General features: G+C 40.2%; 1 protein-coding gene across 4 annotated transcripts in view; it reads right to left on the bottom strand.

Annotated features, from left to right (window-relative positions):
- Positions 1 to 2,152: 2,152 nt before the first annotated feature.
- Positions 2,153 to 21,903, bottom strand: part of sema5ba (sema domain, seven thrombospondin repeats (type 1 and type 1-like), transmembrane domain (TM) and short cytoplasmic domain, (semaphorin) 5Ba) — a 159,053-nt gene continuing 139,302 nt past the window's right edge. For 3 of the 4 annotated variants that reach the window (XM_034884969.1, XM_034884968.1, XM_034884967.1), the window contains 11 exons: positions 21,571 to 21,755; positions 20,017 to 20,160; positions 19,586 to 19,733; positions 17,517 to 17,742; positions 16,012 to 16,224; positions 13,288 to 13,458; positions 11,400 to 11,459; positions 10,762 to 10,899; positions 9,112 to 9,156; positions 8,168 to 8,373; positions 2,153 to 4,844 (listed from right to left, as the gene is read on the bottom strand). In XM_034884969.1, the coding sequence (XP_034740860.1) occupies positions 4,668 to 4,844; positions 8,168 to 8,373; positions 9,112 to 9,156; positions 10,762 to 10,899; positions 11,400 to 11,459; positions 13,288 to 13,458; positions 16,012 to 16,224; positions 17,517 to 17,742; positions 19,586 to 19,733; positions 20,017 to 20,160; positions 21,571 to 21,755 (1,713 nt within the window). In that variant the 3' untranslated portion in view covers positions 2,153 to 4,667. The remainder of the gene's footprint in view (positions 4,845 to 8,167; positions 8,374 to 9,111; positions 9,157 to 10,761; positions 10,900 to 11,399; positions 11,460 to 13,287; positions 13,459 to 16,011; positions 16,225 to 17,516; positions 17,743 to 19,585; positions 19,734 to 20,016; positions 20,161 to 21,570; positions 21,756 to 21,903) is intronic. The other variant, XM_034884970.1, reaches the window with a different exon arrangement.

Genomic DNA, 21,903 nt, shown 5'->3' with positions numbered 1-21,903 from the left:
GCCAGCCAATTCCAAGATAATTCATGATAAATGTTGCTCTCAGTACAGTGCTGACTCATTTTTCACAGAACTGGTAACTGTTTTAACAAAACTCGTCATTAATATAAGTGATCATCACAAAGCCGAAGCTGGTGTTTTCCTCTATTTTCTTCGGTGTTGTTCTCATTCGTCACTGTCAAACAGAGGCCGAATTATGAAGCAGAGCATGCGTCCTTCCCACTTTTTTGGCCGTCTTCTCCCTGACTCTTTACCATCCTATCTGAGTGGCCTCCTTCAGCTTACAGCTTCCTCCTGGCAACGTCTTCTTGGCTGCCTGCCAGAGTTCCGATCACTGCATCTGTCTGTCAGCAGAATACCAACTGATTAATGCTTTCACTGCGACCATTAATAAAACCGCGGAGAGGCTGCTCTCTGTAAGTGGGAGGTACAGCTAGGGCTGGATTGAACCAAATGAGAAGGACATATACAATAGGGACATGTACAATCATGGGCTGGTATGTGTATGTATTTCAGGGGAGGAAGAATGGGCGGCTCTCCCTTCTGATGACAAATTATTTAATTGCTCCGGTGCAAAAATTCTAACTCAGTTATTTATTCAAGGGCTACGGACTGAATGTACACACGTTTTATCAGATTTTATTTAGTGTCTTTTCCTGTCCTTTGCGACAGTAGCTGTTCTCCAACGTTGATCTTGAGTTTCTGCACAGCAGCAGAATCATTTTGGTGTGATGATAAAGCACTGGTCTGGGCCACTGGCACCAGCAGTGATCCACGGGCAGTGTGCTGGACACACCCTGACTACTTGGCTCGTTTGTCCAATCCATCTCTCCTATTCTCATACAACGAAGTATTCCAGCGCTGCAATCATTTGTTTAGAGGATGAAGGGAGCGGATGCCCTTTTGTGATGCCTCTCCTAATGAAAGTGGGGCTTTACTGAACCGTTTTGTAGTTTAGGAGACACAGTCATAGGGCAGGGTGGCTAAATGATAAGACTGGTGTTAATGTTGTCTTACTCTGTTTACCTTTTGCAGATTTTCCTGATGATTTGTCCAGTTCCCTCTGCACCACAGTCCATGTCATTCCACTGTTGTCCAGGGCAGGCTGCAGACAGACGTGCCACCTCCAGTTGCTCCATTTCACCTGCAACTGACGAGCTTGGGAGAGTCTAACATGTGATTCACACTACACCACCTATTTCATACCAACCAGGATGTGTAGGAACACAAACAAAGTCCCACACTGGTTTCCTACCTGCAAACATGGCCAACTGTGTTTGTTAGAACACACATCCAAGCAAAGGTAATATTACTGCAAACCAATCCCAGAATCTATATGGTGGAGGGACAGAGCTTTACCCTCATGCACCCAGGCTTTTTGTTATCAACAAATCGTGGAGCCATCCTGTTGTCACGTATTGCTTTGTTACGATGATCATGGCCAGTGTAGTTTTAATTAATCTAGCAAAACATCATTGAACATGCTTACTTCTCAGTGTGTTTACTGTGTCTAAAACAACTCTTTATCAGCATTTATTTTATGTGTGGAGAGTATGTTAGTGTTGGGGCAGAGTACTGTCATAGACTGGATTAGAAAGTCACAAGCCATAACACTCTATCACTACACATATTTCACTTTTTTTGCAATATATCTAAATAGTTGTTTTGATCTCTTCAGGCGTGTCTCGTTACCTGAGACACTTTCCACAATGTAGTCCCTATTGTGACTTTGGTTATCCAAAGTTTGAGAATTGGATGACATACAGGTGATTGGCTCCAGTGTTCGTAAGATTGGGGAGTTTAAGGCTTACTCATTTTTTTTGTAAGCTTTTTTTAAAATCCAAGAACCAGCAGGCTGTAGGAAAAATCCCTGTTCAAGTTGTCTCAAACACCAAGTTCCTAGAAAATTCACATAAGCGTTTTCTGGAGTGAAGAGTGCATTTTCATCCAGCAAATCTGTTGGTCAAAGAAAAACATTGTTCATTCCCCCAAGAATCTATTAATGAACATGTCTCTTTTTGAAAATAACTGGTAGAGATGTGGAGAAAGGTCAGACTCTATTGGCACTTCCAATTTTAAAAATAGCATTAAGCTCACCTTAAAAAACAAATCTCAAATCCTCCCCAAAACTAATTCTGACAGAGCTCACTGACTGTTGTGTTGGCATCAAGGTTTATTATCCTTTATAATGTACAATATACAAAAATATAGGGTACCAAAAAATTCACAGTGTCTAAAAGGCAGTGATTACAGTCTACATGACATGTCTAACAGTACACCTGGTAAGTTGCATAGAAGGGCACAGAGCCTCACACCGCTGGGGACAGAGCTGAAAAATGGACCAATCAGATGACCAACAGGGTCAATAGAGGCTTAGTTGGTATATGACAACTTCTGAAATGAATTTACCCATTATATATGACTGTTTGCAGTCCATAGATTTTACTAGTTTCTCATAATTATTTAGTTATCATTCTATTTCCGGTCTGGATTCATGTTTCTCTGGAAATTTGATGTTTGAGCAGCTGGGAAAGGTCATAAGACACAGGCGGTCGGTCACATTGTGGAGCGCTGTCCCCAAACAAACCTCATGGTTGGTGTGTACTTAGCTGCTGCACTTTTTTTTAAACAACTATAAGGCTTTTTTTAAACAAACAGTGTTAGCTATACAATATACAGATACATTTACACGATCCTCTGCAGGGTCATTAAATGGGCTGCAGAAGGCTGTTGCTCGTATATACAGATAGAGCTCTCATCTCGTGCATGTACAGTAGCTGAACTGAAAAGCATTGCTGGGTTAGCATTCATCAATCAGGCAATAATATTAAAATATAGCTGTGAAAATGCCCTTTTATAAACCAAGCTTTGACTATAAATAGTGTCAGTTCCACCGCCGCAGGAACCAGAGGCGCAATGCTTTAACTTATAATGATTAACATCTCATCAATGAAATATAGAAAAAGAACAGTAGCAAGGAGTGTCAGCAACACAATGTGGGAAAAAATGCATAAAAAAACATTTTTACAGACATCCTCATATATAGTCGTATGTATGAAAGCATTTATTGTACAAAATACAGCAACTCCCCTCTGCTTATTTAGGCATCCGGACACGCAGAGAGTACATGTTTGCATGTACACACACACACACAAACACACACACACACACACACACACACACACACACACACAGACACACACACACACACACACACACACACACACACACAAAACTTCTAAGCAAGCATAATTTACTTTTTCTTTTCCAGGGAATGCCAAATTGATGTTATGTTAGTCATTCTTTGTAAAAACCATATCAATAATTTATTTTGTGTTAACATTTCAGTTACCAAACTTTAGAAAAGAAAAGAATGTGTTCATTCAGTGAAGTGAAATTAGAGAAACAAGAATTAATAAGCAATTTTTTTAACAAAATATTTCCTCCTATGCTACAGCTTGTTTGAGAATAAAACAAATATATGTAAAACAAAACATTACAAAAACAAACATTAAAAAAGAAGTGCCAATCTACTAGCTTATTCTACCATCATAGAAAACCCAATCCATTTGTTCAGCACACTGGCCATATTTGATATGACCACCGAGCTATTGAGCACTCAGTAGAATTGATGCATCCATTGGAGAATCAATTGGAGAATCAATCAATTCCCTTTCAATAGTGTTTAATGTTCTTGGAAAAAAACGAAAACAGAAGAAATAGAAAACAAACCTTGCCCCTGCCTTCCATTGCATACAGGCACCCAAGGCATTCCCAAAGCTTTATGTACAGTTCAGACCGCTTCCCACATTCCCCCTTGTTTTAGATTTTTTTAATGTCCTTTTCCACAAAAGAAGTGCAGCTCCGGCAAACTCAGGCTAATGTTTAGTGTTGTGACTCTTACAAACAGCCATCCAAAAACTTAATCTGAAGAATCTGAAGTTCAAATCTTTTTCTGTCGTGTGAAATACCAACAATGGAGGGCGTGCATCCGTCCCTCAACAAAGCTGATATTGACCTTTAATTTATTTAATCATTGACTTCATTGAGTTTTCTCTTATGTTGTTCGTCTGCACCATGTGACAAGGACATAACGATACGCGTAGTTTGTCTCAGTAACTGCTGTTGTTGTCGAGGGAGTCATAGTTCATTACAGGCTGAGAATGTGGTTAATATTGGAGAGGCGTAAAACTGTGATCCAGATCCAAAGAAATGTAATGTTTTTAAATGTTCTGGTAATGTTCGTCTCCAGAACTGTGGATTATTACAACATCTGTGCTGAGGAGCTCTGGTTATGACAAAATGTCTAAAGCCATGGGTTGTCCCGCCAGAACTTTCCGCCAGATCCCCACGTGAAGCTCTGAGTTGACACTGCTATATCCAGTCAGGCCCTTAAAATAACACCCCCCCAGCACACCCCCGACTGCACCAGGACACAGCCATTGTTGTCCAAACACACATCTCCTGATGGAAAATTACAGAAATGCCCTTGAAGACACAAACCCTACCATGCGGAAGAGACTACCGAAGCGAGGAGAGGGGCAAGGAAACAGAAGAACCTGGCCGAACTCTGAGAAATGTTTCAGTTCGTGTCGGTTCAGTTATGTCACCATGGCATTGGGGGGGTGTCTGTTGGCCGGGGGTTCGGAGAGCCAGTTGTGGGGCTTTTCTCAGCTGTTGTTGTTTTGGTTGTAGGTCCTACACGGCGAAGGGGATGAGTTGGGCTGGTAGTCATATTTGCCGAGCGCCGTGGGATAGTAGGTGGTAGTGTAGACGTTTGTTTGTTGGAGCGGTGTTGGGTAGAAGTTGGACCTTTCATCTGGCAGAAGGTTGTTTTTGTTAAGCGTCTGGAATGACACAGTTGAAAAAAAGAAGCATTAAACAATTTCAATCAAAGCTCATAGAATAACATGTTTGATATGTTATACCGTATGACTAAATACTTTTAATACATTACTGACAAGGAGCACATCTGTGCTGCATTTAAATGAGTTTTTATTTAAGCAACAATTCATTATTCTGGTAAAAATGCTGGAAGATGTTTTTATTTTCAGGAAATAGTTTTGAGGATTCAATTATAGACATAATGGACTTTGCAGTGTGGACACCCTGTTCTGTGTGTTATGCAAAAAATATCAGCAATTCTTTCCCCTCGAATAAAATACCTCCACTAGCCCTGAGGTTATTGCTTTTACATTGGAGGTGTATTCATAACCAAGGCTAACCAATTTAACAAATTTAATTTAGTTCATGTCAAGCATACTCAATACGCTAATATACATTACGAGATGGCGGGACACTGCGGCTCTCTTAAATAAAAACAAAAACCCACATTTTATTCTAATGCACTTGCTGAGTCTCTGGTAAAAGCCAAACATAAGGTGAAACACTTTCCAGGGGAAACATTAGACTAATGTAATCCATCTGCACAGCACTGGAGAACAGGGCAGGAAGATAATCAGGTTAGAGTTGGTGAAATACACAACGCTGGGCATCATAAATTGGCCTGGAGGAGAGGGAACCTGCTGGATAAACAGCGCTGTGGTGATACAGAGCGACATTGGCTGCACATCCAGCAGAGTCTGGCTGCTCCCCTGGTCATTAAAGCTAATGAGTTCAGGCTCTCATCACCACGATGACTGTCAGCACCGCGTCCACACAGCAACAACAATAACCGCAAGGACAACAAGCGTCAGGAGGCCGACACGTCCAAAACACAGGGATGTGTCATCGTGGTTACACATTCCTGCCTTGCTTTTGTAGGATTTTAAATACTGTCAAGTTGACCGGAACGGTTAGAAGGAATCCCTGCTGGCACACATTAGCTCAATAAATAGCAGGGGGTGAGAACATTAAATGCAATCGAGAAAGTCTAGTTTGAACAATACATTCATAAACTGAAGGGTTATCAGTAGCCAAAACAAAGCACAGCAGTTTATAAAACTATGAGATTGCATTTTACAAAAAAAGTTATTCTCTGCTTTGATGATTGTGAGGTGAACCGTAGTTTACCAGCGTTAAAACTAGTTTACCAGCATTGTGTGCTTGCATCACTCCTACTGAACACAGCCTAATGTATATATGTTCACATGAGTGATAAGATTGAATAAAAAGAACCAGTAACCCAGTAGTTCAACGGTAAGCAGACATGGGGGGGGGGGTGTTGCATCAAGGAGTGAGCCTCTATATATGGGCGTCCGCTCTACCAACTGAGCTGTCTAGGCCCCGATAGTTTGGGAATTAATTTAAATTTCCTTTCATTTAAATGGTCAATATCCAAGCATCAGAGGCTTGGACTTGGACCTTTAGTTCCTAGAATGAGTTGAGCTTAAATGCTGGATTCTACAACTCCCATAATGCCAGTAGATCTTTCATTAGACCCTTCCTGTATTAAATATGTTCTATCTTCCTAGTTTTTAACTTAACATTAAGGTAATAGGTCACTCAAACATGGTTCTGACTTCCCAAGGCATCATCTCTGCTTAATATTTATCACTTGTAGTTTGAGTTAAGCATATTGTGTACCCCAGACACCAAATCGTGCTGTCAACTCAAAAAGATGGACGATGTACCAGTGAGATACAAAATCTGCTTTTTGGGTAAGATGTTTTTTTGATGTATAAAAACTGTCTAAGGTTAAGATAATGTGTTGGAATGAGAGTTTAAGCAGCGGCTTACTTCTGTGATGTATCATCCAGTTTTGCTACCGCAAAAAAAAGACAATGAGATGGAACAACTGTTAGGCTTGAGGGATTAGTGTCAACAAGAATTGTGATCTCTTTGGATTGGCAAATTTAGCATGTGTCTGATAGAGATGTGAAAACATCAGTTATCATTGTACATGTTATTAAGTCATTTTAGCTGCTCTGTGGTCATTCAGATAGGCAAAGACCTGTCCAGATCATTTAAGATAGGATAGATACAGTTTCGGATTTTTGGAGGGTGGTACTGAATGTAACAGGATAAAATGAGTCACTGTGCTGCATCTGAGCCGCATAACATTATATTCTGGAGTATTGAGTTCAATTTTGGAAAAAGACTTGGGCAACAGTCATGATATAGTGGCTGGTGTCAGTTCTAATTTACTTTAATCCGTGATTGGTCTGCGCCCTAACAATAACAGTTGTAGCTTCCATGCTCGCATAAAATGAGATGTTGGTGACAAAGATCAAACTCCCTTTGGTTCAGGTCATAATCATCTTCCATTTTCTTTTAACATATTCAGTTAGAGAGCAAAACAATAGAAGTTTGCACTAAAAGTCTATGAGCCCCTGGTAAAAATAGTGTCTTGACTTTCTGTAAATGTGAATGCACAGTAGACCGATGGCAATGGGAGGTCGAGGGCTGACTAATGCGTTAGAAAGCTAATGGGGCCCATTAATAAAGGCCTTGGTTTGTGGGCAGTTAGGAAGCCTTAGAGTCTATAAGTTCCGTATGAGAGCAAGGAGGAATAAAAATGAACAGTAATTCATCTTCTGTGGTTAGCGTTCCATTGAGATAAATGCATGAATAAAGGCTCTAAATAAAACATGAATCACTTTGCCCTTGAATCGCCAACATTTGCATTGTGTGTTTGTGCATGTGAGTAACACCAAGTAAACATTCCTTCTACTTCCATTTGTATTACTTCTATCTACATATAGGCAATATAGAGAAAGTCAGAGATTGTCAGAGAAAGTCAGATAACTAATACAGAGAAAGTCAGATAATTAATACAGAGAAAGTCAGAGAAAGTCAGATAACTAATACAGAGAAAGTCAGATAATTAATACAGAGAAAGTCAGAGAAAGTCAGATAACTAATACAGAGAAAGTCAGATAATTAATACAGAGAAAGTCAGAGAAAGTCAGATAATTAATACATAGAAAGTCAGAGAAAGTCAGATAATTAATACAGAGAAAGTCAAATAATTAATACAGAGAAAGTCAGAGAAAGTCAGATAATTAATACAGAGAAAGTCAGAGAAAGTCAGGTAATACAAGGAAAGTCAGAGAAAGTCACTCCTATTTTGTTTTTAACTGTCTATTCATGTGTTTTATCTGTTTAACTGATTTTATGTAAAGCACTTTGAAATGCCCTGTTGCTGAAATTTGCTATACAAATAAAGCTGCCTTGCCTTGCCTTGCCTACATAATATTTTAAAATGCAGCTCTTTTCAGTAATCGCTTACCTTGAACTCCATGGGTGTGTACTTCTCGTTCTTTGGCGTGGTGTTGCCCTTGTAGTTGAGGTGGTTCGGGGTGGTGGGGTGAATGACGGCAGACTCCTGCGAAGGCTTATGGAAACGTTGACAGTAGACATAGATCAGGAAGGACAGCAGCCCCGCCCCGAGGAAACAGGAAACACCGGTGGCGATTAGGTGGATGGAGGTAAATGCTGGGAAATGAAGAAAACATGTGGTGTGTTAACATACATTATCGCATCCTATTTTATTTAAACTTTCTTTCTACACTTAGTTATCCCAGCAGGATCCTTATTGTCTCTTTGATTCTTTGAGAGCTCCTTTGAAAAGCTGTTTATGCTAAATCTAATCACTAAATGGTCAACTCTTTGACGTAAATGTTTCTAACTATACAGCGCTCATGAAATGTTGTCTGGTGAGGATGCTATGCAAGACATGTTACATTAAATGTACGTTTATTCTTATGATTTAACAGAACACTTATTTACAGAGGCTTTGACAGAGAGTGAAGACTCCTAAGCTTTCATGTTTTGCGTTGCTTTTGGTCTACCATTATTTAATCCATTTCGGTCGCTTTTGTGTTGATCTCTATCTTTTAGGACAGTACACTTGGGTTTGTATTTTGGGTTTTGGACTTCCTGTAAGTAGTTTCAAAAAAATAAAAGGTTATGAAAAATAACTTCAGTCTTGAAGCGAGTCAGCCATTTTCTTTTGGCACATGAAACGAAATTGCCGCCTTGTGTTGTGGCCTGTTCCAGGTACATCACAGTGTACATTATGTTTCTTCCTCCTCTTGACAGACACAAATCAACAGGTACGTGAAAATGCACACATAATGCATGAAAACATGCACAGACATCTGTGGAAACATACAGGGGCAGCCATTAACATGCACACAGGAACAAAGTGAAGGCAGCTGTTAATCCACTTACCTCCACAGTGTTGATCCTTATCAAAACCAGATGCAGGGAGAATGACTGCAGAGAGGAGAGGAACACATGGTCAGAGACACACACACACACACACACACGCACGCACGCACGCACGCGCACACGCGCACACGCGCACACGCGCACACCTTGGAGACAGCCTTCAGAACACAACCATTGACTGACATCAGGGGAGTTGACACATGCAGAAAACAAAACAATGAATGAAAAATTGAAATGTTTTAATGGTTGAGCAAACAGTCCATGGAGAGTTTTATCAACTAGTTAACTCACAGTGAAAAAACAGAATCAACTTCACTAGTTGCTGTTCGAGACACAAAAGTAACATCTACAATAAAATATTTTACAGCCATGCGTCCTGTCCCAAAAATCCCAGAAGCATAGAAGAGAGCAGGGAGGGTTGATGTGTGTGTGAGCAGTTGCAATGCCACAGCTCTGGATTCATTTTTTTTGCCTAATTCTTCAGCTTCCTCACAGTTGCCTCCCTCTCTGCAAGTGACCTTAACAAATCCATCCATCGCCTCATTGAAATTTGCAATAAAATTAGATGTGATTTGGTGTTGTGACAACCCATTAATATTAATCGCTTTCGTCTGGACTCATTAGGGATTCTGAGCGTGGAGAGGCCTCTTCTGGCAGGCCGTGAAAGATCATTTTAGGAGAAACTTTCTGAGAGTCATCAGCATAACAAGGTGCGCTGGGGCCAACAAGGTCAACCGCTAACTTGTTGAATTCACATGGACTTAATTATGGTTAATTAACAGAAGCAGATTACTTCAGTGTACACAAGAGGATGTGGGCTGCACACACACGTGTCTGTGCATAAAAATTATGCACAGACACGTTTCTGAATGAGAATGGTGAGGATGATGAACTATAATGTTGTGTACATATTTGACAATGACAAACAAATAGTGTCCTAAAAGCACAAGCTGCTGCTTTTGCATGATGCAGCCAACAAAGATTTGGCCTAAAGGTGGACTAAAGAATTGTGGGCTGAACCTCAAACTGCCCACAAAATTACATGGGCTGTCCTCACAGAGACGGAAGCCAACAGTCTGTTTGGTTAGCATGTAAACCGTCGAATGGATGACAAAGCAGTAAAAACATTTGATGATAATCACATGTAGTTAGTTTTTTTTTAACTGCACAGTGGTTTGCTCACATCTGCATACATTTTGCATTTCATGAGTGTCAAGTGAAGGTTTTTGGTTAGACAAAACAAGCAACTTAAAGACATAATTTTGAGCTCTGGGAATTTGAAACTTGAACTGGTATTTGCCAGTGTCTGTACGCATTTTTGAAAAGCGCTCAAGGCTAAACTACCTACCTAAACTAGAATGGCAAGCAGATGTGTTTTCCACGTAAAAAGATACAAACTTGCATGTTTTTATTTGAAGGTATCATTTTTACCTGACTAAATCAACCCAAAACATGATAAAGCAAATGGAAAGCATGCAGTATATTTTCGGGGATATTCAAGGCTGCAAAGGAAACAGGTTGTCCCCTCAAAATTTTGTCAAAAGGATTGTTGCAATCGAGGAACCTTTTAACCGCCCACCTCAATCTGTCACGACGACTTGGAAGGAGGCTGCACAGGTACACTGTGTATCTGAGAGCTGACAGACTCACCGGGTATTTCATTGCAGTCTCTGTGCTGAGTGCTGTTTCCGACACAGGGGGTGTTGGCCTGAGCACCACACACCCGACTCCTCATCTGCGAGCCTGAATCATCACAGACTGACCATAGCGACCAGGCCATCCAGCCACCTAAACACAGACAAAAGAATAATCAATACAAACCCAGACAAACACAAAGCCAGACGTCCTGGAAACCAACGCGGCCACCCAAGCTGTCACCATCCGCAGCCACTAACCTTCCTGGCCAGGCAAACAGACCAGACGCACCAAAAAGTGTTTGTGATGTAAACAGGGTTGAAAGAGTAACCCCATGAAGAGTTTGTTTAGTGCATAGCAAAGATGTTTGTCTGCCGAGCCAAGCTTCAATGCCGTTTCCCCCAGTAGCCAACCGGTAAACAAAGGCTCCTTCCCCATAGGAAAAAGAAAATTCCCAACCCTCAGCTCCTCCCTTTGAACCAAGCACTTGCTGCACTCTTTCACAATGTATTTAAAAGCCCCCAAAATAAAGGGAGCACAGGCCATTGCAATGAAAAGCTGATGAAAAAGCTGGTTTGTTATTCAGGGTGCTCTCGAGTGTGCAGTTTTGGCAAATATTGCCCGAGTAGAGACAGAGGACAGGCCTCTTTTACCTTTGCTATCAGTCTGGTGCTCAGTCTCCACCATCTGCTCCCTTCTTGCCACACAACAATCTAGACACACATGACACACCAACCACCTAAAATGTGTTTAATAACTGTGCACCACTACAGCCTACTTTAATTGCTTTATTTATTTCCATTTATTTTTGTCACCCGTATGACCTGCGTGATCATTCATTTGAGTCAGAAGGAATGCCATCAGGCCTGGGGCTCCTCGTTAGTATTCTGTCCCTACAGTCCCTTCCTGCTGTCCTCCATTACTGGTGGAAACTTTAATCAAATGACCTGCGACAGAGGCATCAAATATTCCTGTGACTGACAGCCAGCTTGGCTCTAATTACGCCTGCAGAGAGGCACCAGGAGGACCCCGATAGATGACTGATATTGTGCTTGTCAATAAAGGAACGATGAAGAGATGAATAGGGGCTGGAGAGATTGTTAGCAGACATGTAATTGGCAAAGGCCTAACGGGACATTTTTGGTCCACGTCAAACAGGAAAACATTAACCTGACAAAAGGAGGCTGATTAGCATCTCGGCAAAGGGAAGACAAAAAACGACAAAAAGACATGTTCCTTTCTTTGTAATTACCATATCTTTCAGTGTGATTGACAGTTTGGCTGATTTAAAAGGACAAGTCTGAGGAAACTGACAGTTAAGAGGAAACAACTATTTAATTTGGACAGAAAGCATCTGCACTACAAAACATCACAATACAGACTTACATTCTGACCCCTTATTTGAAACAAGTACACCTCCCAGACAATGAATATTTGTCGAGGCAATTGTGGCGACAAAACGTTGAAGGCTGTTTTATGTTATCTGGAGTCAGGCTGAATCCCTTATGAGTTATGATGTTGGACTTTTTTATCCTCCTGGATTAGCAGGTAGATGTCATGAATATTTCAGTGTCCTTGTGGGAGCAGAATGGGAATAGAGAGGGCAACACAGAGGGCAGTGTTCTACATCTCACATCTCATCACACCTCATGTGATAAGAGACTTTTAGGAAAGCATGGCTAACCTCCAAATCAAGAAAAACTATTTGAACATCATTAGAACTAATTTAATTTCATAATTTCATAAACATTTTGTGTTTCTAATTTACTTTTTTGTGTCTTATTGTCTGTTATTTTACTTCGTAAAACAGATTTGATAGTTTATGTTATATTAGTTATGTTATTAATGATATTAATGACCTCTAGTGGTATCTTGACAGTTTTGTTTATATTTATTCAGGTTTTGAGATGTCTACCTCTAAAATCAATGTTTCTTTCCAGGTGTGGACATTACTTAGCAGCCAACAGTTTTCAACAATCCAAAAGAAAACAGCTGACTGTGTTCTAGAGGACTCAAACTTATTCACAGTTATTAAAAGGTCCAAATATGAATTGGGAACAATGCCAATCAAAATGTACGATAAATGTTCGATTTAACACCAATTGTCAAAGGAAACTTTCAAAATGGTCTGTTTGAACTTTTCTCCAAAAACTTGGCAGTTAGACGTACAGTTGATAATGTCCTGTTTGTTTTTTAGTAGCAATTTCAAACATGTACTCTCATGGACATTCACCCAAATATTTGACTAAGACTTTCATATGTTTAGTTCAACGACACAAGTACAGTAGATCTCTTTTCAACCTTTCCAGAGAGGTTGCCATGAAGCCCCAGTAGCACGGCGGGAAACGACACAGTGGGAGGATGGGTTGTTTTCTCAGCATGAGTCGGTTTAAAAAAGATGGAATAGATGAAAGAAGCAATTTGGCAAATGGTACGGCACAGAAATTACACGGTGTGAGAGATGATTGCCTGCCTGGAGGTGTGATGAAAGGACCCCAAGAAATGGTGGCATGACAGAGTTAGATTTATGTGTGACCTTACCATCGCAGGTGTGTGTGTTACACAAGACCTCCTCAGTGTGTAGTCCAATGCAAATGTCCCCTCCGTTAGTGGGTGCAGGGCTGTTACAGGAGCGTGTGCGTTGATAGTGACCGCCGCCGCAACCAACTGAGCACTGAGACCAAGACGACCAGCAGGACCATGCACCTTTTACTGTAATACACAAACAAACAATGGCCATTTTAATGGTTAGTCTTTAGAGACTTACATCACAACTTCAGCCTGTCAAACGACCTCTAGATTTTCTAAGACACTCCCGGTTTGCCTCTCAATCTGTATATGTCAGTCTCTCCATGGACACCCATTGCGCCGTTCTTTTTTTAATAATTGTTTTTATTTTTTCTTGCACCATATTCTTGATCCAAGCACCAATTGTAGATCTCTATGTAGGTCTCAATTTTCTTCCAGATGAGTGCTGTATTGTGCCTGTCAAATCAATATTTTTGTATTCTTGGGATTTCAGACACAGATTTGCTGCAGCAAAATCATCTCAGGGTCAAGTGCAATATTCATAGACAAGATGAACAGTTTTATTGATCTATATTATTTATTTTTAAATAATTAGACTTTGTTTGGACCTTTATCCCAAGGCTGGATGTGTCCATAACCAACCTGTTGGAGCCCAGCTGCTGAAGCTGGCCTAAAGGAGACTTACACACAACCACATAAGTGCAAAAATGATGGATGTTCTACAAACAATAAAAGCATTCTGTCTGATCGTTTACAGATTTTACTTTGTCTTCATGTGAAGAATCATACACATTTTCTATTTGGGGATTTACTCTTGTTCTGATCATATCCTACTTTGACTTTGCTTTGTCCTAGCTTACTGTTGCATTGATTTAGTCTTCCCATAGGGACCGTTAATGTTTAATCTGATCAAATCAGAAGAGCGTGACTGACTAATTGACTGGGTGGTTGACTCGTGGATGAGAGGCGGCGTTGCCAGGTAACGTCACAGTGCTGTACAATTCTCTATTAGCTCAGCAGATTAGTGTGATAGCGAGTGAGGCATGCTGTGACCACTTAACTCTGACTAGCTCTCATAGCCAGCCACCGCTCTGCCTGACTGACTTTTTGACTAACTTGTGGTTAGTGTCTAACTCACTGACACCGCTTTTATGCCTGTTGTCCTGTGTGGCTGATTTTTGTTTAGAAATTGAAAGCCACAGACACACACCAAACGCAGGACCCAAAAGCAGAGATAAGAAAGGCAGGCAGGAGAGAGTTTATTAGTAAAAAAAACACGGAAATACAAAAGGGGGATCCAACATGCAAAAAACAAACAACGCAAGGAGAACAAACCGAGGCCCAAATTCCAAAATCCAAGGAGAAAGGTTTTGCCAAAACAGAAACACATGAACAACCACAGAACAAACTGACAAGCAAAGGGAACGCTGACCCTAAATACACTGGGTGACGAGAAAACAAGAGGCAGGTGACACAAGGCACATGAAACATCAGGCAATCAAAAGGCCGGGAAAACACAGTAAGTAAAGCAAGACACAACAAAGCAGAAAACCTAGACTGTCAAAATAAAACAGGAAACAGAACAGACACTCACTGGACACAAGACAGGAACTACAACTAGACGAGACATGGAAGTAAACACAGACTATGACATGAAACAAAACACGGACAACATGAAACGGTAAACCGAGTAAATAACGGGGAACAGAACTCAAACCACAATATTCACTGAATAATATGCAAAAAGGAAACAAAAACCCACACTACTGAAACAATCGAGAAATACAGGAAACAGAAATGTACACAACCACAACACTTGTCCTTCTCACCTGTGTTTTTTTGTTTTTTTTTCTAGGACAGGCACAGTGAAACTGTACACGTGAACACTGTACCTGATTGGCCAAGGCTGCCTTGCCTGGGCGGTGGTTGCATATGTCAGTTTCTAAGCTAACGGCTCTGGATTTAACATGGATATTAACTGACATTTACATCTATTTAATAAATGTCTCTAAATACACAACAGGATTTGATCAGCTTTGCTCCAAACAATCGTAAATCCTTAATTTATGTGTTACCAGTCATGAGTATTTCAGCCAGGCTCTTGAGACCTTTTTTCTAATGCCAGCGATTATGTCTATGCGTGTGTGCATTTGTGTTTGCGCGTGCGTGCCTGTCATTGCAGCAGTCTGTGGTCAGCAGAGTCCTAGGTCAGCTGACTATGGTTTGATGAGTAGTTTGAAATAGATAACTTAATTTGTCCCTGCACGGCTGCAACTGCTGGTGACCATTAGCCAATGAAGCCAATGTTCCACTCAGCAGTATTTTACTATCCCTATCTCACTATCGCCGTCTCTCAGTGTGCATGTATTTACTTTATGAACCCATAATATCCTGAATTAGTTGAAAAAAAATAACAACTGACTTTATCTGTACTCTATTTGAGTGTTTATAACTTCCTACATTCAAGGTGCATTAGAGAAACTGTTGGATCGACATGATTGTAAAAAAAAAACAGCACATTAAGTTTTACTATCTTCAAACTCATTTAAGACTTCAAGACTTTGATTGATCAGTATGTCCCTAATATCCAACAGTGCCAAATATGAAATTAAAGTAATACAAAAGTTTTTAAAAGAAAAATTGGAATAAACACCAATTCATTTTTTGCGTGTTTTTTTTAAAATAATTAGCGATAAATAAGCATGAAGATCACGTTTTTGGAGTGTCTGTACTCACCTGGACATGCCTGGACGTTGCAGTCCTGGTACTCCACAGGTGACCCATGGCATGCAACAGGGGCGCTCTTCCCCTCTGGTCCGCTGCAGCTTCGCCGTCGGGTACGGTAGCCTTTGGCACAGCTCTGTGAGCAGCTGGACCAGGTTTCCCATGATGACCAGCCAGCACCCGCCACTCTCACCAGTGGTGTCTTCAGGAGCTCCTCGACAAGGGCTACGGAGTGGAGAAAGAGCGAGTAAAAAGGAAAAGAAAACAGTTCCATGTCATATAAAAGTCCCAGATGGAAATATGTGCAGTGCTGTCAGATATAGAGAATTTAAAGAGAGATGTGAAGCATGAAGATTATTTGAGCGTATGTCACACAGTATATCGGACTTTGCCAGCAGTCATATTTCTTTGTCTGTCTCAAACTCATTCTGTGTCTCTCATGCATCCCACAGTTGCCTGCTGTTGGTGTTTCATCACTTTGTCAGAGTCGATGCGGCCCCCCACGAGGCTGACAGGAGAAGACAAGTAATCGATTCAGGAGAGGGGGGCATGAAAATGGCACCGGTGGAGAGCAGTGGACCGTGACACGACGTAGCTCTTGGTCTGTGTGTATATGGAAGTGCTGGACTGTGACCCCGTCACTAACAGCATGTAGGGAAGCTAACAGGTCTAACGGGAGCGCCCTTTCAACATGTTATGCCAGTAGTGGAGGAAATCTTAGCACACTGCTGCATTCTCACTGTGTTTGTACAGGACTGAGTATTTTTGTGTTTGGTAAGTACTGTAAGGTACTGAATGTCAGAAAGCTCAGCAAAGGTAAACCAACATTTGACTACTAGGTATAGATAAAAGTATGTATATAAAATAGAATAAATTAATTATATATACAGTATAACACACAGTTATACAGTAAGACAATAGTGCAAATGGTGCTGGAATAATTAAATAATTATTAGAATAGCAAGTTGCTTATCCAATCCAATCCAATCTAAACTAATCCAAGCCAATCCAATCCAACTTTATTAGTAAAGCACATTTAAAACAACCAGGTTAACCAAAGTGATGGACATTAACATGCTTATGAATTTGCAAATAACAAGATAACCATTTGAAACAAATAACAGACTAGAAAAATAAAATGCAGAATACAACTCTCAAGCAGGTTTAAAGGACAATGAATAAAAGTGAGTTTTAAAAATCTGAAGGCTAGGGGCCGATCTGACATGCAGAGGCAAGTCATTCTAAAGCCTTGGGGCCATGACTGAGAAAGCTCAATCTCCCCTGTTTTTAGCCATGTTCTAGGGTCAACAAGCAGCAGCTACCTAACTCAGTACAAACCTGAGTTAGGTAAAAATGACAGTATAAACAGTATGCTTGATAGATATTTACCTGTTTAACTGGTGTATTTGATACTATAAAATACTGTTTATACTTTATTCTGAAGGTGGGTGCTTGGTGTTACAGTGTTACTGCACATTATCCTATTGACATTTCCCCACAAAAGCAGGTTAACTTACTATCTGTCTCGCAGGGTGCTGTACCATCGTTGGGACAGAAGCGTGTCTCCACCTTCCTGCGTCCAATCTGCAGCTTGTGGGAATCAGACAGGTGGGCCCGGCACATGTAGCGCATCCTTTGCTCCTGACGAGCTCCACCTTGAGTCACATTGACAGGCAGCCAGGGGGTCCAAGGTGTGTTCCTCTTTACCTCTGGACACACTTCCAGGTTACAGGCCTTGTACTCCTGAATGAGAAGGTGGCAGAAGTCAGGAGGGCAGTGCCATACATTTTATTGTGTGAATGCTTACTCAACAGCATTACTACTACAACAGACTATGCTATGACTTTTTTTCAACATAATACAGTTTTATTTTTTACAACATGCCATAACATAACTTTGATATGAAAATCTATGCTTTGACTGTGTATAACATAAATTCTTTGGTGGCTTAGTGGTTAGCACTGCTCCAACATGAAACCAGCAATTAGTCACTGCAGACACTGACCCAGGTTTCGTGGTGTTTTTTTGGACATACAATACTATAACTTTTTTATGACTTCTTTCAACATACTATACTATGACTTTGTCATCACATTTTCAACATAATATACTACATTTTTAAATTTGTTGGAGCCATTTTTGGCCTTTATTTGATAGGACAGCTTAGACATGAAAGGGGAGAGAGAGAGTGAATGACGTGAGGAAAAGGGTGCAAGTTGGAATTGTAACGGCAGCCGCTACAGCAAGGACTGAGTTTCTGTGCATGAGGTGCACGTTCTACCAGGTGAGCTACTTTTAATTGCTTTTTGACATACTATGACTTTTTTTAATACAATATACTATGACTATTTTATGACTTCATCTACATCATACTATGACTTTTTAATGTTTTTTTTTGCCATACTAGACTTTGACATTTTTCGACATACCACTTTTAAATGGTGTTTTTACATATGCAATACTATGATTTTTTTTAACCATTTTTTCAACATAATTTAATTAAATTAATTTAAAAAAATTATTTTTAATTTTTTCATTTGATTTTAATTTATACTCCTTATTGATCCCCAATGGGGAAATTTCAATTCACACTCTGTTGTTACTCTACACACATGCCTGAAATACACACACGCTCAGGTCCCATGCACTAATGGATGACATGACGTTTTTATCCTTTTTTTCAATAAACCATACTATAACATTCTCAAAAAAAACTTAAAACATTCCAATTTTGTTGACTACATTACATAGAATAAACAATAAATTCAAACTAAATACAAACCGTTCACACTTTTCCAAGTATTCTCACTACTTCACCTTCTTCTTACGCAGCAACTTTTCTTCGTGATATTTATATTTGTTGTGTACACATGGACATTTGACATTGGATATTAGGATAAATAGACTCTATCATTGAGGAGTTTGAAGGAACTCTGTCCCAATAGTTTTAGAGATATTTATCTCAAGGTGTTGATTGAGATACATTTCATACCAATCTCTGATTCTACGTAAAATGACAAACAATGGTGTTTCCTGTTCTGTTAATATAAACTGTTTGTATGTGTATGGAGATACTGGAACAGACATTTTTCTTTTTCTGTTGAAAATTGAAGTCCAGGTGGTCCCCAGAGACTGTCAATCATCATACAGTGACAAAAACATTTTGTATTTAAAAAAATAAAAAGTGACATTTTGATTTTCACGACTCACAGACTTCATTGACATTTAAAAGACCTTTATTTTGTACTACTAGGCTAAATGTGGACATGCTATCACTGTGCTGACACCAGCGGAGTCATTCACTGTCAGGAGAGAAAATCTGAAATCGGTCTGTATTTATCTCTGCTGTCATTACAGCTCACCTTTACAACGATTTACTGTTACTTCATTAAAGTGCCCCCTAAGTTCAGCTTCCGACACAGAGGATCAACACACACTGTTTAGATAAACATTTCCTTACAAAGGCAAATGTTGGCTTACAAGCCTACAAGTTCTGTTGGAGGCAAAGAGACTGATTCTACTGCGCTTAACAGATGTTCTTCTGTCTTTGTTTGTTTATCTGTGTGTGTATTTGTGTGTTTCCTACCAATGCACATCCTGGGCAGCTGTTGCCATTTTCACAGATGCGGACCCTGGAGTGAACACCTCCCCCGCACTCCGTGTTGCACTTGGTCCAGGAGCCCCACGGAGACCAGAAGATGGGCTGGGGACAGGAAACCCCTTCATTGCAGAACCTAAGGAGATGGCAGTGTTGGGAGAGGAGGTGAAAGACATTATGAATAGAAACTTGACTTAAACTTTTCCCTACTTGGGACTTGATTGTCTAATGAGACATTAAAGCCAAAGCATTCAGGTCTCAAGTTCCCATTATACCATAGTACTGATAGGTTCAATATGAGGAGGGAGAGTCTATAGTAAGATTCTATCAAGCTCATTATTCCACTGGAAAAATTTGAATCATTGCAGTCTTCAGAGAATCAAAGTTTGGAAAGTAACTTTATGAATAGTTATTCTCACCTCTCTTCCCTGCTCGGCCCCACACACACACGGCCACCATGTCTAGGTGAGGGGTTGTTACAAGAACGCTGGCGAAGCTCGAAGCCCGTACCACAGGTTGTGCTGCACTGTCCCCATGACGACCAGGGCGTCCAGCCTCCATTTCTATGGCAACCGACACATGGAAAAGTATTAGCAACCTCCATAATTATTCACCGATGCTTTTAGTGCTATTCTTTCACAGGATGTTCTCTAATGCTAAAGGGAAGAAAAAAAGCGCCTTTTAGCTTACTCTAATCATTACTCTGATTCTGAGCTTCTGGACACAGAAATGCAAACACACACAGGGAGCCCATTCTCACTGGGAAACATTCATTCAATTTGCTTAAGTGCTATGTTCCTGGGTAGCACTTCTCATGATTTAATTGCCACTTTCTGCAAAAGCACAATTTAATTCTGACACCAAGGATTAAATCTAGCATAGCTATCCAGTGGGATAAAGGTGTCTAAGCTCTTTGTCTGTGCTCTGCTCTCTGCAAGGCTGATTGGCCAATTCACCTGCAGACAGAGCCGAGGAGAGGAGTCACTTGGATGTCACCTACATTTTCTAATAAGGTCCCTCATGTTCATGATCTTTCTTGTGTTCTGTCAGAGTGTAAATTGAGCCCTGAGGTGGATGTTTCAAAGTCAGTCAGGACATTGCTGGTACAATAGCAGTTTAAGAAGTTGTTTATATTGTAGAAGTTTTGTGATGAGTTCTCATTTGCAAAAAACAGGTTTTAAGTGCTCAATCGTAGCATTGTAATAGTGTGGAACTTGACAATGTGAAGAGTGCGGAGCCACAATACATCATTCACCCAACCTAAATGTCCACTATTTTTTTATTTATGATATACTGTAGATCTTAAGCTAAAATGTAGTGCATCCACAGCTTCAGCTTTGTTTTAGGCAAAGCACTTTATTTTGTAAAGAATTTGTTGCATCAGAGTAACAGTTAAAACACAATAAAGAGAAAAATAAAATCCATTTAAAAAGTAAAATATAATAAAATACAAATAGACAAAAATAAGAACAGACGAGAAATACCAATTAAAAGAATGTGCTGCAGTGTTCTAATTATCATTTTTAGGAAGACAGGACAATAGACTGTTAAAAACAATTTTCCAGAAGTAATGAATGAGTCTCTCTAAATCTAAATCTTGTGTGGATGTAATACTTTTAGTTCTATTTTTTTGTTTTACATGATAAAGAGGAAGATACAGGGACTATCTTGAGTTGAGGTAAAAACTGGTTTCATAACACCAAGATTTCTAACTGAGTTTTTACTCCTCATAGTTCTGCAATCAAGCTTTAGAATAACATTGAGTCTTTCCTCCTCTTTTCCTCTAATAATTGTCTTATTGTCCCTTTTTCATTGATTGAAAACATCTTTCCAGCTAGCGCATACATAGTAAAAATGTAGTCGTTACATTACTATTTCTTAATACCATGAGGCCTGTGATCAATCACATGAAACATCATTTGATTATTATGGTAAAAATATTTATATATGTTTATATATGTTTCTTTCCCTACCTCGAGCAGTTGGAGACTTCAATGTTGGGGCCCTCACAATTTCTGCCACCACATCGAGGTGCAGGGCTGTCACAAGACCTGGAGCGACACAAACAGGAGCTCACACCATCTACATCATCATCGTTGTTGCAGGGTTGCCATGGCGCCCAAGTCCCAAAGCCACCATTGATGGTTTGGTTCCGCAGCTGGAAAACAAACGTCAGCAAACGTGAGCCGGGGCTACTCCACCATTCAATACTCAGTGCTTAGAGTTTATAGAATATGTAGTTTTAGAGTTGTGGTGCCAGACAGGATGGAGAGGGAGTTTTCAGAGGATTAAAGGGGAATACATTA

The sequence above is a fragment of the Etheostoma cragini genome, chromosome 11 (assembly GCF_013103735.1).
Source record: "Etheostoma cragini isolate CJK2018 chromosome 11, CSU_Ecrag_1.0, whole genome shotgun sequence".
Taxonomy (NCBI): Eukaryota; Metazoa; Chordata; class Actinopteri; order Perciformes; family Percidae; genus Etheostoma; species Etheostoma cragini.
Note: the sequence above shows the minus strand (reverse complement) of the source record. Positions and strands in the feature narration are given on the sequence as shown.